The 16,976-nt window shown below is 35.0% G+C and overlaps 2 protein-coding genes across 2 annotated transcripts in view; both read right to left on the reverse strand.

Moving 5' to 3' along the window:
• The window catches only part of LOC127522225 (uncharacterized), an 884,749-nt gene that overhangs the window by 202,015 nt on the left and 665,758 nt on the right, over nt 1–16,976 (reverse strand). The window lies entirely within an intron of this gene.
• Nucleotides 1–16,976, reverse strand: part of LOC127498572 (NACHT, LRR and PYD domains-containing protein 4C-like) — a 68,029-nt gene that overhangs the window by 49,790 nt on the left and 1,263 nt on the right. The window contains exons 2-8 of the mRNA XM_051868080.1: nt 16,405–16,566; nt 13,605–13,661; nt 7,753–7,857; nt 7,465–7,549; nt 6,986–7,181; nt 5,054–6,884; nt 2,905–3,112 (exon numbers count right to left, since the gene is read on the reverse strand). Of these exons, the coding sequence (XP_051724040.1) occupies nt 2,938–3,112; nt 5,054–6,884; nt 6,986–7,181; nt 7,465–7,549; nt 7,753–7,857; nt 13,605–13,661; nt 16,405–16,566 (2,611 nt within the window). The 3' untranslated portion in view covers nt 2,905–2,937. The remainder of the gene's footprint in view (nt 1–2,904; nt 3,113–5,053; nt 6,885–6,985; nt 7,182–7,464; nt 7,550–7,752; nt 7,858–13,604; nt 13,662–16,404; nt 16,567–16,976) is intronic.

Genomic DNA, 16,976 nt, shown 5'->3' on the forward strand with positions numbered 1-16,976 from the left:
GGGTGATATTTACTCACTATAGAGTGAGTAAATAAAGACAGAATTTTCATTTTTGGTTGAACTATCCCTTTAAGGACAAGTCGCAGCATGTGTTGTCTGTCCCTTTAATGCGCGCATCTTATATATTGACACGCATTCGATTGTCTCTCAACTGTTTACTTTCACTTTACACTTAACCAATGGTGTAAACCTTGTGTGTATTTGACAGTTTTAGCAGAATAAGATGCGAATGATAACTTTTTTCCAGCAAATGCAGTGTTTGACAGGCTTTTAGAGTGTGCGCGCTTCGGGTGTATCCGCTCAGAAAAGAACGTGTCAGACCAGAAAGTGTTTAACCGGCAAGGCTTTAAAACTCATGCAAATAATAAACTTTTGTGATTGTGAATAACTGCAGTGTTCCATGAGTATAACTCTACTGCTGTGTTAACATGTGATGTGAATGTATGTCACTTTGTACTTCACAGTATGTTGAGACAGAGGCGCCAGGACTGCAACTGACAGAAAGCACCATAGCACGATACAACGATATTTCAAAAGCAGATCGTGGAGACCTTTTAATTGTCCACGATCAAAATGGCACATCCCTATAAGAATGTTCATTTCGGACACAGCAAGTGTCACAGCTGCTCAAATGTCCAAACCCCGCCTAATAACAAGCAAGGGAAAGTACCGCAATGGAAAACACTCGGAAACTGATTGTAAAATAATATTCCAAAACAAATATACTATAGGACTAAGGAGGATCTGTTATAATTTTCACAAAATTTATTTCAAATTTAATTCAAGCACTTTCAAAGACCAATATTTGTTTTCAAGTACTTTCCAGGCCTTGAATTCATGTGTCTGAAATCCAAGTACTTTCAAGGCGCGTGGGAACCCTGATTTTGTTCTTTGTACAAATGTATTGAAAGTTAGTTGCAAAAACTGACAACTGAATATGGAGACAAACAAGAGGAGAAAGAATGAAAGATAATCTCTGCGCATCTTGATGAATTACAGCACAGCCACAGAGGTACACAATAATGTAAGAATGTTTTCTTTCATCTCTGATAGACCACCATCTTCGGTAACACTTTATTTTACAGTACCGTAGTTACACATTACTACATGTACTTCCTATAGTAATAACAGTAAATTATGCATAATTACAAGTAACTAACCCTAAACCAAACCCTAACCCTAACTGTAACTCTAACTCTATAGTAAGTACATGTAATTAATTAATAGTACTCAGTACTTATTTGAGTAATTACAATGTAACTACAGCACTGTAAAATAAAGTGTAACCCCATCTTCTCTTTAATTTAAAAAAAAAAAATTAATTATACCTAGCCAAGCTTCATATAAAAGTTTCTTCTTACAGTAAATGCGAACATCACTAAGACTGAAAGAGTATGAATGGAGGTAAACATGCACACACTCACACCGCCAAATCTCAAAGACACCATCTTGAGCACTGAGCCCATTGCGCTTTTTAAACATTGGACTTTTATTACCAAAATTAATAAGACGGATGATATGGTATACCCACATTGTAACAAATAAATAAAAGATCTTTGGGTTTTTAAAGAATGCTTAGTTCGTAGTTAATTATTATTTTTTAATGAAAAACACAGCAACAATAAAACAAAAACAAACTCACATATATTAAAGTGCCCCTATTATGGCATTTGAAAGGTTCCTATTTTTGTTTTGGAAGTCCCCAACAACAGGTTTAAAATCATGCAAGGTCAAAAAACACATTAATTGTCTTATAATATGCATTTATTTTTACTTTATTTGCTCAACAACTCCCAAATGATTCGCTCAATGATTCATTTTGCCGAACCCCTTGTTTGCGTGACGCTAATCTGCGGTGATTGGTCAGATGACTTCTGCTGGTTAACACGGAGTACAGTATATAGTGCTTGCATCACTTACATTATATTATAATAATAATGATGGTGATCCGCTCTGTTCTAAAAATAAAGACTCAGAGTGGAATTAAGTTGCTTTGTGTTGTTTATGTTAGCGAACCTAGCCCACAGCTCGGTGGTAAACACACAGTCATGGTATATGCGTAAGTGCAATGCAGAAACGTATTGATAAAGCACTGCAGTTGTACACCAACGTATTACTCTATTCTTTATCATAACTCCAAGTAATAACAGCAAAAAACATTGGACACATTTCGAGACAATTGCGAGCGAACACATACTGCTGTTAGCTGGTTAGCCGGAGACCTACAAGCTGCACGGAGCGAACACAACACACAACTAGGATAAATACGTATTGTACATGTTACAGAGTATGAGGTGACTCTGGCTTGGAATTTGGACGCGGAGACGTCACTGACATGTTCAGATTGAACCCTATAAGGGTTTCAGTCCAGTAATGTTAGTCTACTTAGGCCATTGAACTGAAACTCAGAACTGTGTGGATGTAAGACACTGGATTTTAGTCCTTGCTAATCGCATATTTGTATAGAAGAATTTAATGTATTTTTTTACTAGTCTTTTTGTTAGGGGGCAGTTTTGTATCTTGGCTCCTTAAAAACTTAACTAATTTAAATTATTTTCTCTGTGAGAATTATAACTACATTCTTTCCTACAAAACAGTCAGTCTGTCAAATGTGGCAACAATTATTAATCGTACTTACAGCTTAAGATTCGTTTTACAAATGACTCGTTTAATTGATTCAGAGTCTACTCTTACTTTTGAGAGACAATAACTTAATATACGGTGCACTTTCAGATTTAAAACTTTGCAGGATGTTTTCAATCATTTAGAGCTATGTTTCACACTACATAAAAGATAATTTTCAAAAATCCATAATAGGGGCACTTTAAACAAAGAAATGCAACATTTATTAACAAAAGTTCTCTTGCGCTTTTGCCTCTGACAACATCCCGTCAGTCATTGCACCTCACTCTCGGCATTTGACTCCTGTGGCTCAACTTACCTCAGTATCTCCAATTTACAGTTTATATTCTTCAGTCCAGTGCAGAGCAGCTTCAATCCTAAATCCTGCAGATTATTATTGTTCATGTTCAGCTCTTTCAGATTAGTATCTGCTCCAAGAACTGCAGCCAGAGCTGAACAGCTTTTGTCTGTTAAGTTACAGTCATTTAACCTACAAGAGAAATAAATCACATCACAGAATTAGATGGAACACATCAATACATTTTCTACATGCAAATATTAAATATATTTTCCATTATTATTTTTACATAAGTAGCATATATACAGTAAAGAGGCAGAGCTAAAATATGAATACTCCTCAAAAACTAGTATTTCCTGTACAAATTTCCTGGGTAAAATGAAGCATGTGAAAAATATGAAGAATGAAAAATAAAATATTTGTGTTAAGATTTCTAGCTTTTTATAGCTGAGCCTGGTTTCTCCAATGATTTTTTCTATATTTCTTTCACCTGATGGAGTTTGGGTTCTTGCCACTGTTGCCTTTGGCTCACTTCTTTGGGGACACTTAAAGGGGACCTATAATGCCCCTTTCACAAGATGTAATATAAGTCTCTGGTGTCCCCAGAATGTGTCTGTGAAGTTTCAGCTCAAAATACCCCACAGATCATTTATTATAGCTTGTCAAATTTGCCCCTATTTGGGTGTGAGCAAAAATGTGCCTTTTTTGTGTGTGTCCCTTTAGATGCAAATGAGCTGCTGCTTGCAGCCCGCTTTCCAAAAGAAGGCGTTGCTTCAACAGCTCACGCTTCGGTTGCTCAACAACAACAAAGCTTGAGAATTTATGTAAATACTATGTTCTGGAGTTTATGTAAATTTTAGGGTTAGGGATGTCTGAAAAAAATGCCTGCATTCACATGTATATGTCTTGTTGCAATGAAATCTTTAATGATTTAAGCTAAGATTACTTAAATCTAATCTAAAATTACTACTAAATCTAAAATTACTTAAATTGTATTAGTTATTAATATTTTAAGATTAACATTTACTGGATTAAAGCAATTGAGGTTTCTTTGATTACTGGTCAACCGATGGCCGACGCTGATATCTTAGAGAGCAGGGCCAATGGGTGAAATATCATTAATTTAATGATAGTATAAACACATCCATAACAATTGCTGAAATTAAATTTATATTTATTTTACTTAATATTTACTAAATTAGAAATACATATTTTAATTTAAACTAGATAAAAAAATAATAATTTTTAGAAAACCATCTTAAAATGTGTACATCAAATATGATACAACAGACTTTTGATAAATGTTTATTTGTAAATCTCTCAATCATCTACTTATTGCAGTACAAACACAATTAAAACTAAAGCACTTCTCATAAAACTAAGCATTTAAAATATCAAATTATTGGGAGATACAGAGTACCAACTGATAATATAATTGTACTTTATTTAGCCTGTTATATAAAAATCTCTTGTTTTATATCATAACCTTTCAGAATTATTTTATTTTTTAGCAATATAAATAACATCTGTAACAAAAACAAATACGCAAACATTTTTAAATGTTCTTTTATATTTTGTCTAAATATTTGATAAACTGTCTCCATTATAAAAAAAAGATTTTATCAGACTATTATTTCATATGTCAGGCTTTACTGGGTAAAGTCCCCGATACACTTCAAACGAAATCGAAGTACAAACTGATGTGAATCATTTCGAACAAAATCAGGCCGAACGAATATACTGTATAAAGTGTTATAATATAAACGCGACGTGACTTTGCTGGAGTGCCGAATTACAGAGCTTGTGCAAACAAACATATCCACAAATCCTTGCTAGTTTCTCAGTTTTATTGTGTTTATTTTGTTACTGAGAGGAAAGCGTGCAACATTTGTACATATTCATTAAACCGTCGCTCTCAGCAGTGTGGGTGGTGTCAGATGTTCAATTACAGTATATCGCTGCTCACGTATTTCGAACTTCGTTTTACCCCTAAACGAAGAACGAAAAAGAACTTTGCTTGTATATCAGGGCCTTTAAGTTAATTTTCATGATGGGGATTCACTATAGAATAATGTAGATAAATGCATTTTTCAGATGAGAGCAAAACATGACAAAACGTATTAAATGACTTACAGAGCTCTTCTGGAGGTTTTGATGACTGCCGATAATCTAATGAGACACTCGTCTGATTTCTTGAATTTCTGAAGCTCAAACTCCTCCAGCTCTTCCTCTGATGTCAACAACACAAAGACCAAAGCAGACCACTGGGCAGGTGAAAGGTCACCAGATGAGAGACTTCCTTTGCTAAGGTGGGTCTGAATCTCCTTCACCAGAGTTTGGTCGTTCAGTTCATTCAGACAGTAGAACAGATTGATGGATCTCTCTGCAGACAGATTACCTTCTAATTTCTGCTTGATGTACTGAACTATTTCCTTGTTGCTCTGGTCATTGCCGTCTCGCTGTGTCAACAGACCCCGTAAGAGTCGTCGATTGGACTGGAGTGACAGACCGAGGAGGAAGCGAAGGAAAAGGTCCAGGTGTCCATTGTCACTCTTGAGCGCCTCGTCCACTGCAGTCTTCAGAAAATCAATCATGGTTTCATTTTTGTTTTCCTGTTCTGTAGACTCATGAACAAACACACTTTTCTTGTTGATGTCTAGAAACAGATGTGCATAAAGGGCTGCAATAAACTCTTGAATGCTCAAGTGAACAAAGCAGTACATGGTACCAAGAATGATCCCTGTTTCCTCCTTAAAGATCTGGGTACACATGCCTGAGTACACTGATGCCTTATAGACGTCAATACCACAGGCTTCCAGGTCTGTGTCATAGAAGATCACGTTGTTTCTTTGCAGTTGATGAAATGCCAGTTTCCCCAGTGAAAGGATGGCGTCTTTATCCCAGGAAACATCTGCTGTGTATTCTCCATCATACTTTTGGCGGCTCTGCTGGATCTGAAAGCGGAGAAAGTGTGTGTACATTTGTGTCAGAGTTTTGGGAGTGTCTTCAGTATTTGATTCCTGTGGTGTTTTAGAGATCTCATCAGCCTGATTGTTTTTCACATCATTATTTCTTTTCTCCTCCAGAATGTTCTGGAGAACAGTGGCTGAAATCCAGCAGAAGACTGGGATGTGGCACATGATAAAGAGACTCTTTGACTTTTTAACATGATCAATGATTGTGATGGCCTGATTCTGATCCGTGAATCTTTTTTTGAAGTACTCTTGCTTTTGAGCGTCACTGAATCCTCGTATCTCTGTCAGCCGGTCGATACAGTCAGGAGGAATCTTACTGGCAGCTGCTGGTCTGGTGGTGATCCAGATGAGAGCAGAAGAAAGCAGATTTCCCTTCATGAGGTTCGTTAGGAGAACATCCAGAGAGGCTGGTGACGATACATCACACCACGTCTCATTACAATCAAACTTCAGAGGAAGGCGACATTCGTCCAATCCATCAAGGATGAATAGGACTTTGAATTGATTCCTTCTTGTAAGGTTCAGTCCTTTTGTCTCTGGGAAAAAATGAGTTATAAGGTCCATCAAACTTAGTTTTTCTTTCTCCTTTAAGTTCAACTCTCTGAATGGAAGAGGAAATATGAAACTGATATCTTGATTTTCTTTTCCTTCAGCCCAGTCCAGAACAAACTTTTGCACAGAGACTGATTTTCCGATGCCAGCAACTCCTTTTGTCAGTACAGTTCGGATCTCCTCGTCTTGTTCAGGAGCTTCAAACAAATTTGTGCATTTAACCTGAATCTCTTGAGATTCATGACGCCTGGAAGCAACTTCAATCTGTCTGACCTCATGTTCAGTATTGACCTGTTCACTGCCACCCTGAGTGATATAGAGATCTGTGTAGATGTTATTCAGAAGTATGGAGTCACCATGCTTCGCAATTCCTTCAAACACACATTGATACTTCTTCTTTAGGCCACATTTTAGCTGATGAATGAGGATCAGCTCACCTAAACACAGGAACAAAAAATAGTTTTAGTCTTAATTTATAGTTTTATAAATAGTCTACATTAATAAGTGTCAATCTGACAGATGGTCATGAGTCTCTGACCTTCTAGAGCATCAGCAGCTTCATCTTGCTTCATCTCTCTCAGGTAATGTAGTGTGAGATCAAGAGCTGCTGCTTTGATACTGCATCTATTCTCATTAAAGTCCTTCACAAAGTTTTCTGTGTTCTCATTTTGTAATATTTTCTTAAACTTTTCCAGCTCTTTCTTCAGAAATTTGATTATTTTGCTCTCAAGATCCTACAAACAAAAGTAAGAAAAAAGAAGAACACAGTTTAAACCAAATTGTACATCTATATTTGGTCAACACTGTTTATTCAATAATTATAATACCGCAAAAATAAAAAATCCAATTAAAAGACTAACATGCTAACCAGCTCTTATTTTTCACAAATAGAAAAACAAATGTGCTTAAAAGGAAAATTAAGTGATCAAGATTAATTAAATTACATTTTTTTGTTCAATAACAAATAATGTTTGTTCAGTATTAATATTAAACATTTATGAAAATGTGTTTTCCTACCTGGAAGATCCACAGGAGATTGTCTTTGAAATTCTTGTGGTTCCTGTGAGTCTGAACGTCTGAGTCTAATGTCTCATATTGAAGCCTGTAATCAAATAAATACAATAAAATACTGATTTTCTAGGCAAAATATTACAGAAAGCTAGAAAAAAAAACATTAGCCATGAAAACTTGATAACTTAAAAACATGATAAATATTTGATCTAAAAATGTTTCATGATTGGTATTCACTGATACAACTTTTTAAACACAGTCAACGTGTGATCAGAAATTAGAAACATTAAATACCTTTTATTAGATGATGGTTTTTCCCCACTGAAGTCTGGTACTCTGTCTTTTGACTGATCACTCTTCAGAGACACAGAGCTGGACACATGTGATCCTGATCTTACACTAATGACACAAAGTAATTGAAAAAACACTGTGTAATTGTGTTACTGGAATGAGATCCATAAGGTTCCCAGGAATTGAGTTTTATTGTGTCTTATGAAGACTTCAGATGACCAACACCTGTGAAGAGACGGCGCCAACCCTTGCGAGAACTTCAGATGAAGCAAACTCTGGATCAACATGCACATTCCAGAAGTTTCTATATCCTAATTATTGTTAACATGTATTCATTACTTCCATGAGCTCATTGTTTCTACCTTAAATTAATTTGCTAGCAGTGACTGTAAATTAAATAGCCTACATTATTACATTGTTAGCTAACTGCGTGATCATATATGTACATTTCTGAAATTACATAATTTGGACACAGTCGACTCTGATAACAGATCGCTCTAAATAGTAATGCTGACATGCACTCCCTGTGGAGCTGCTTTGAAACGATATGTATTGTGAAAAGCGCTATACAAATAAATGTGAATTGAATTGAATTATTGTTTTATTCAGTCAAGTTCAATCACATACACCACTGTGGACAAATAATGCAACACTATAATGTAAACACACAAAATACCTTTTATTAGATGATGGTTTTTCCTCACTGAAGTCTTGTCCTATACCTTTTGACCGATCACTCTTCAGAGACACAGAGCTGGACACATGTGATCCTGATCTTACACTAATGACACAAAGAACAGAGAGAAAAACACTTTAGTAAAGGAGGTTCAACTGTGTCTGAAACACATCCGTGTCTTTATCTAATCCTCCACAGAAATGCACACACTCACACAATTTATAGTTTTATAGTTATCAATCATTTATTTTACCGGCTCACAATGGATTAACGATTTCTTTAATGTACATGAGTGAGACTAAATATGTTGATGATTTAAAAAATACTTGACTCTGATTTAAAAGAACATGTCAAGTTTTTGTTTATTGACAGAAATGGAGAGCAGAAATGTGTGTGTAACACAGTTTTGTTAGCATACTTCAATTAAATTAAGTGTATAGTTGTTTCCTAATGTCTGTCAATAATTTTATGATCTAAAAACCAAAGTCATGTATTTGGATTATTCAGTGTGGTCGCGTCTAGAAGGAAATTAACAAATTATTAACTGTGATATTGTCTATAGAGTCCTGTGACAAACAGAGTTTTATAGATAATGTCAGAGTTAATTTAAGAAGTTAAAAATTGAAGAAATATAAAACAATGCTTAAAGTTTTGTTATTCACAGGAAAAAACAAACTCCAGTAGAGTTTAAAATGATTGTGTGAAACAGACGCAGTCTTACCTGTGTTTCTCTGAGAGACTCATCTTAGAGAGAGAGTCCTTTCCTCGCTCCTCTGATCAGCACTGGTTTGAGAAAACAATCAATCGTTCAGCAGGACCTGGAAATGACAAGATTTTACAGAGATGAAGAACATGGCAGTTACTGAAGAAAATAATGAAGAATGATGAGTTAGAAACAACAGAAAAAACAATGAATAAAATAAAGTGAGTTACAAATATATTGTCATGTAAAATAACTGAATGGTCTTAATAATTTCAGATTGTTTAATGAGTTTAACTGACTCATGACTCTAAATATGAATTCACTGGAGAACAGAAATTTACTCAATTTGTTATATTCTCTATTGCAGTTTAATATAATTTTACAATCATATTTACCCAATCTTTATTAATTGTTTAATCGTTTGTCATTTAAGCATTACTTCAAGTTCACAATGATGGTTGAATTCATAATTATTTTAGAATCATTTGAAAAAAGTAGAGTAAAAGTAACCTGAATTATAATGATCATACTGTATAACTACTAATCATAATTGTTATATATGAACTGAAATATTCGATTTAATAATAATAAATTAATAAATAAAACCTTAGGCTTCATCTACATGTTTACTGTAAATGTCTGGTTCAAAAATACTTTCGATTTCGCATCACAAAATCAACAGCCTAAACCGGAAGAGAAATCCTTCAGAATCATATTCGTTTTCAATAATCGTTTCTCAATAAGTTGATTATTGAGGGTTATTGAAAAATACACCCCCACCCCCTCACTTACTTTCTTGAAGTCTTGTCCACTACGAAGAGAATTTATAAGTATTTTATATAAACGTCCTCTTTTTCCTCCTTCTCTTGTTGTCTGTCAGCGCGCGTCGTTCTCAAAATCTCTTGCTGATCGATGAATTGTGGATTAAATATTCATAAATGACCGCGAGTGTTAGATTTGGTTATCATTGTGAATGTTTTCTGGAACATCGCATGGATCAAATCCAGAAAGCAACAGGTTTATTTGGTATCTCTGTTGATGTTGTTCACAGTGTTGTGACTTTACTTTCGTTTTCTTCTTCTTCTTCTGGTGTTAATGGCGGTTGACAGACCAACTTAAATGGTGCATTCCCGCCACCTACTGGATAGGAGTGTGGAGCGCATAATGGTTGGGAAGTTCGAAAACAATATTAAAAAAAATAAAATACAACTGTATCCTAAATCCTATTGATCAGTCTTGTTTTAAGTAAAAGTAATTAATTCATGAAATATCCTTGATTGTTTTGGGCCATTTCCTAACAGAACCTGAAGAGACAAATTATTTATTCCGAAAGATCTTAAAGCTTGAATTAGTTTAAATCACACTCTATAAGTACGTGTTCTACTGATTCTGCTTGACCACATTTATCACAGTTTCCATTTTCATGCTTCCCCATTCTACGCAGACACTGATTTAATGAACAATGTCCAATACGCATTCTTGACATTAAAACATCTTCTTTCCTGTTGCCAGACTTTCTTCTTTCTAGACCTACTTTCTCTTGAATATGATGAAAGTGTCTACCTTTTGTTCCACTATCCCACTCCTTCTGCCATTTCTTTCTTGTTTCATTTGCAATTAACCCTTTTACTTCCGCTTTACTCAATGACACTTTAATGTCAATTTGTGCATGTTTCAAAGCCTGTTTAGCCAGATCGTCTACCTCCTCATTTCCTTCCACACCCATATGTGATGGTATCCATAGGAAATTTACCATAATTCCAGACTGTCTTATTCTAAATAGACTCTGCATCACTTCAAATATCATATCTTGTCTCGCTGTTGATATTCCACTTAACAAGCTATTTAAAACTGAAATGGAGTCTGTACAAATTACTGTTCTTGTCGGCTGTACTTCTTCTATCCACTGAAGTGCTCGAAATATTGCTGTTATCTCTGTAGTAAAAACAGATATATGATCTGAAATTCTTTTTGATATGTTGACTTTGAATTGGGGTATATAGACTGGAGCTGCTGCTGTTATTCCAGATTCAGGATCTTTAGAGCCATCCGTGTATATCTGTAATATGCTATAATATGTTTGTTCAATGTATTGCTGCACTGCTATATTTGTTAACATATTTCTTTGTTATGTTTTTCTTCATATAACCGAATGTCAACTACAGGCATAGGGAAAAGCCAAGGAGGAATTGCTGAAGTTGCCACAGAAGGGGCAATATTGATGTCACTAATTCCCATACTCGTGCCTCCTCATTAGCAGTCCATCCAAAGCTCGATAGTTTTTTATACTCATATTCCCAGCAATCCTTCAGAACTTTCTTAACTGGATGACTATCCAAGTGTCCCTTTATATTAATCCAGTATCTCATCTTTAATTTTTCGGATATCTTGAGGCATTTCACCCATCTCTACTTGTACTGCTGTTATTGGAGATGATCTTATTGCTCCACAACATATTCGCAGTGCTTGTGATTGAATTGCCTCAATCTTTAAAAGTTGTGTTTTAGATGCAGAACTATACACCATACTGCCATAATCAATAGCTGCTCTTCTCAGTGCACAGTATATACTTTTTTTAAGAGACTGACGACATGCCCCCCATTTCATCTCCTGCCAAACACCTCATTACATTTATCGCTTTTTTACCTTTGTATACCATTTTCTGAATATTTTTGAGTCCATCCACATTCTCAGAAATCTAATTACTGACACCTGCTCCAATTGTTGTCCATACATTTTAATATTCATTATTGGATTGATTTTTCTTTTTGTAAAACAGATCACCTGAGTTTTTGCTACAGAGAAACAGAAACCCCATTCATTAACCCAATGTTCTACTTTTTTAACAGCGTTCTGCACACACTTCTCCACATGCCCCACATTGCGCTGTCATCGGCATACAAGGACCTTCCTATCCCCGTGTCTATCTGAGTAAAAATGTCATTAATCATTAGATTAATCAGAATAGGACTGCTAACACTAACTATCTGAGAAAATGCAGAACTAACTTGTATAGTTCTTTTAAACAAGAAATTCTTGATCCAATTATACATTCTTCCTTTTATTTCCATTCCTTCTAATTTTGTTAAAAGTCCCTCTTTCCACATCATGTTGTATGCTTTTTCAACATCGAAAAAAACTCCTACTAACACTTCCTTGTTTACTTGTGCCTTTCTTATTTCAGCTTCCAAACAGAGCACAGAGTCCATTGTGCTTCGCCCTTTCTGGAAACTACTTTGATATGGGGAGAAAAGGTTTTTCTTCTCAATGATATGCACCAATCTGCTCATTACCATACGTTCCATCAGTTTGCAAAGGTTTGATGTTAATGCTATGGGCCTGTAGTTATTTGGTTGTGTACGATCCTTGCCTGGCTTTGCGATTGGCACTATAACACCATGCTTCCAGTCAGCTGGTAACTTCCCTGACTCCCACACCTTGTTAAAGAGGCTTAAAATTATATTTAATGATGTCTCTGATAGATGTTTTACCATCTCATAACCAATATCATCTCTACCTGGTGAAGTTTGTTTAACCCCTGCAAGCGCTTTCTTCAGCTCATACAGAGTAAACTCTGAATCTAAAGTACATCCAGATGGTCCTTTTTCTTCCAATAGTTGAGGATTCTTACTCAGGATCTGTTCCCTATACCTCCTCATTTCATCTGACAAATTTGAGTTACTGTGCACTTTAGTAAATGTTTCTGCTAGCGCCTCCGCTTGTTCGATGTCTGATATTACTAGTCTATCATTATATACAGGTATGCTGCTATTCTCTCCCATTTTCCTTATCATACTCCAAACTTCATTCATTTCAATATCTTCCCCAATATTGTTGCAAAATTCCCCCCAATAATTTCTCTTAGATGTCCGTATTACTCTCCTCACTATGGCCTGTGCTTTTTTATAATTAATAAAATCATTATAATTAAATGATCTTCTTACTCTCTTAAGCGCTTTATTCCTTTTACTAATTGTCTCACTACACTCCTCATTCCACCATGGGACGGCTTTCTTCCTGTTACCAGCCTTCTTCTTACCTATTACTTCTTTAGCAGTACTCTGAAGAACTTCACATATCTTATGATTAAAATCCTCTACATCTTCCATAGACTTAGTAAATTCAGACATTATGTTATGACATAACTCCTTAAATTTGTCCCAGTTGGCTGATTTAAATTTCCACCTTGGCATTATTTCCACCACAATTTGTACTATATCTGAACCGATTGTACTGCTGATAGGGAAATGATCGCTACCAACTGTACTTTGATTTAATACTTTCCAATCACATTTTCCAGCTAAACTTTCAGAGACTAGAGTTAAGTCTAACATCGAGTATTTTCCTTGTGACAAATCAACTTTTGTAAATCTTCCATCATTGATACACACTAATCTCACTAATGTCTCCATCAATCCACTGTAATCTGTGTTTGTACTCCCCCATAATGTGCTGTGTGCATTAAAATCACCACACCATACCACTTTATGACTTCCATTTCCTCCAATATTTTCTAGTTTATCTTTGCTTAACCTGTCACATGGATTATAAAAGTTAATTATTTTAATACTCTGTACACCTTCCCATATTTCCACCACTGCAACCTCTTGCTCCCCATTTACCTCAACTGTTCTATACCCAATATCTTGTTTAATAAATGTTGCTACCCCACCACCATTTCCTTTATTTCTATCTCTTCTGACTGCAATGTATCCATGAATAAAAAAATTTAATTGAGGTTTAAGCCACATTTCTTGAGCACATATAATGTCAGGACTATTTTCTTGATTTGTTATACATTTTTGGAATTTTTGTCCATTGGCAATTAAACTTCTTGCATTCCATTGCAATATTTCCTTTCGTTTTCCTTTTCTTTGTGTGTTTTTCAGGAGGGTTTTGAACCAGCTGAATGAAACCTACTGTACTGGAGCGAGGATATTCTACCACATGTGTCTAAATCCTGTTTAAGACCATTTAAAGTGACATTTCAACAGTGCATTTGTTATATTCCCTGTTTCTGGACTTTAATCTAAGATCCTGAGGTTTGTATTTGTTATGTACATTCAATCCTTTTGTTTTGTATTAGGACCAGACTGCTTATAGACACCAGACAGACAATGATTTGTGCAACAGATTCTCTTTACTCATCTCACTTGCACAAAAATAAATGCAGCTAGCAATTGAAATTGAAATTTGTATTAATCAAGGTCCCAGACTTGTGTAGTTTACACTTTACTGAGGACAGAAGGTAGTCTGTATTAGAGACCCTGGGAAAGTATTGCTATTTAAGAAATAATTTACTTGAGTACAAGAAGTACTGAAAAATAATATGACTCAAGTAAGAGTAAATAAGTAGTTTGCTGGAAAAACTATTCAAGTTACTACGTTACAAAGTACTTTAGTATTATTATTTTTCTATTTTCACCCAAAATGAGGTGATCTTAGCAAGATGGAGAGCTAATTTCTGTTTTTCATTTCTGTTTCATTCATACTGGAAGCTGGAGGCTCACAATGCTTAGAGAAACGCAGCCCAGCATGATTTCTTCTCCAACAATTCTAAAGATCGCTCATATGATTTTATGTTTAACATCTACAACTTCACCTTTATTTAAGAAGGAGAATCTCTCTGCATCTGCTCATGTAGCTTCAATAATACAACAGACAAGTGAACTTTTCAAACAAAAACAATTAATCTGAACTTTTTATATGTATGATTTTATTTGCATGTGAATGTAAATGTGGTGAAATTATAATTGCTAAACAAAGTGCATTGGACGATCTAGACCAGAGCAAGTGAAAGACACACAAATGCTGTTAACTGGTAAAATGTTTAGTTGGTCTGACTAGAAGAGACTCCATCCACAGAACAAAGACAATATACTGTATATCTGTGCATTAACAACAGACACATAGATAACTTAATATAAAATAAAACAGAATAACAAAAATAAGCAAATATATTCTGTATATAAAATGTAATAGAGATAATGTAAATGTTTGAAGTAACATGTAGACTTTATATCTTTTGACACATTTATGTGCTATACTTGACAATCACGTTTATGATTATAAACATTTTAATCATTTTGGATGAGTTTAATCCAAACATTATTATATTTGTAGGCCTGATACTGAAGAGCCTGAAGATTTCTGCTGACAGACTCATCTGAGCTTCTTCCTCCTGTTCACCTTTAAATAAAACAAAAATCATTTGTCTGAATATTAAAGCAACATTAATCATTCAATATCACATGTTTCTAACACACATGCTGCTTTATTTCATTGTAAAGTCTGAGTCTCTTCCATCTGTATGAAACACATTTACACATTAATCACACATTTATTTCTCCTCATAGACACAGTAGTGAGACTCTTCTGTGGATCACCTGATGATTACTGCTCCTCTCGTGATGATTTCAGAGATTTAAACAATGATTTAAACAATCCACCAAAGGTTTGGCGATTGATCTTCATCTACTCTGTAAGGTGAAACAGAAGAGAAAACAATCAGTGTTCAAAGTGCAAATTAGTTACTATATTTCAATTATTGTTTTTTGAGTAAAAAGTTACATTAAATTCCTGTAATCAGATTAATTACTGACTTTACATGATCCTGCAGAGATATTTGTGTTTTATATATTAAACATTTAAACATGAATCATGTTGATCTATTTGTTTGTGTGTTTGTGTTGGTGTGACTCCTATTGAGTGACTGTAAAGAAGAAACTAATGAGTGTACGGCGTATGAATAAACCACAGGGAGCAAATACAAATGTTATTCTGAATTAAAACACAAACCTTTAGTTAAAGCCGTTTGTCCTCTAGTTTAAACATGTTTGTAGGGCTCTTAGTAAATAACTGAAAGTAAAGTGAGTGTAAAGTAGTGTGATGTGTTGCTTGTCAAAGTAAAAACACACTAGAGACAGAGACATTTCTCATGTGAGGCTGGACGGCTGTGAGCTGAAGCTGAACGCACTGATTTTAGCAGGAGTGCAGCGTTTTCCTACAATCTGACCAAGTCTATTTTCAAACTGAAATGATTCACTACTGACACAGTTAATAAAGCAGGTGTTGTTGAATAAAGCTGTGACAGTGTGCTTTTGTTCTCTTTCCTCCTTTGTGTTGAACATTTTAATAACTTCACATTTTGTTCTCACACAAACCCTTTGTTGCAATAAAGCTTAATGATAATTTCCTTTTACAAAAATCTGAAAGGTTTGTTCACATATCAGAGGTAAATGAAGATCTCTTTAATATCACAGTGATGTTTCCTCACCTCAGGTCACAGTTTGAGTCTCGTAGCACGTCTCTGAGCCGCTGCTTTGAGTCTCCTATCATATTTAAACTCAGATCAAGATCTTTTAAAAACTGCAGTGCTTTCGATTTAGTCAAAGACTGAGTTAAAGAAGAAACATCTGTAATGCCACAGTGATATAGACTAGAAAGACACAAACAGAGGAAGAGAGATTATCTTACAAACAAATCATTAATGTGAAGAATTTTGCACAAATATAATGTGAACTCAGACTAATTGTGAGATATTGAGTATAAAGTGTTTTAGTTTAAACTGTTAAAGTGATTTTAATCATTTTGATTCTTGTATGTGAAGAATGTTACTGACCTCAATCTCTCCAGTTTACAGTGTGAATCCTTCAGTACGTCACATAAGTGCTTCACTCCTGAGTCTCCTAGTTCATTACAGCTCAGGTTCAGCTCTCTCAGGTGTGACGGGTTTGATTTCAGAGCTGAAGTCAGGATGACACACTGTTTCTCTGTAATACTGCATCTATACAGACTGAAGACAGAAAGATAAAATGACTCAAATCCATGTTCAGTTCATGTGTGAGT

This window comes from Ctenopharyngodon idella, chromosome 2, assembly GCF_019924925.1.
Source record: "Ctenopharyngodon idella isolate HZGC_01 chromosome 2, HZGC01, whole genome shotgun sequence".
Classification (NCBI taxonomy): Eukaryota; Metazoa; Chordata; class Actinopteri; order Cypriniformes; family Xenocyprididae; genus Ctenopharyngodon; species Ctenopharyngodon idella.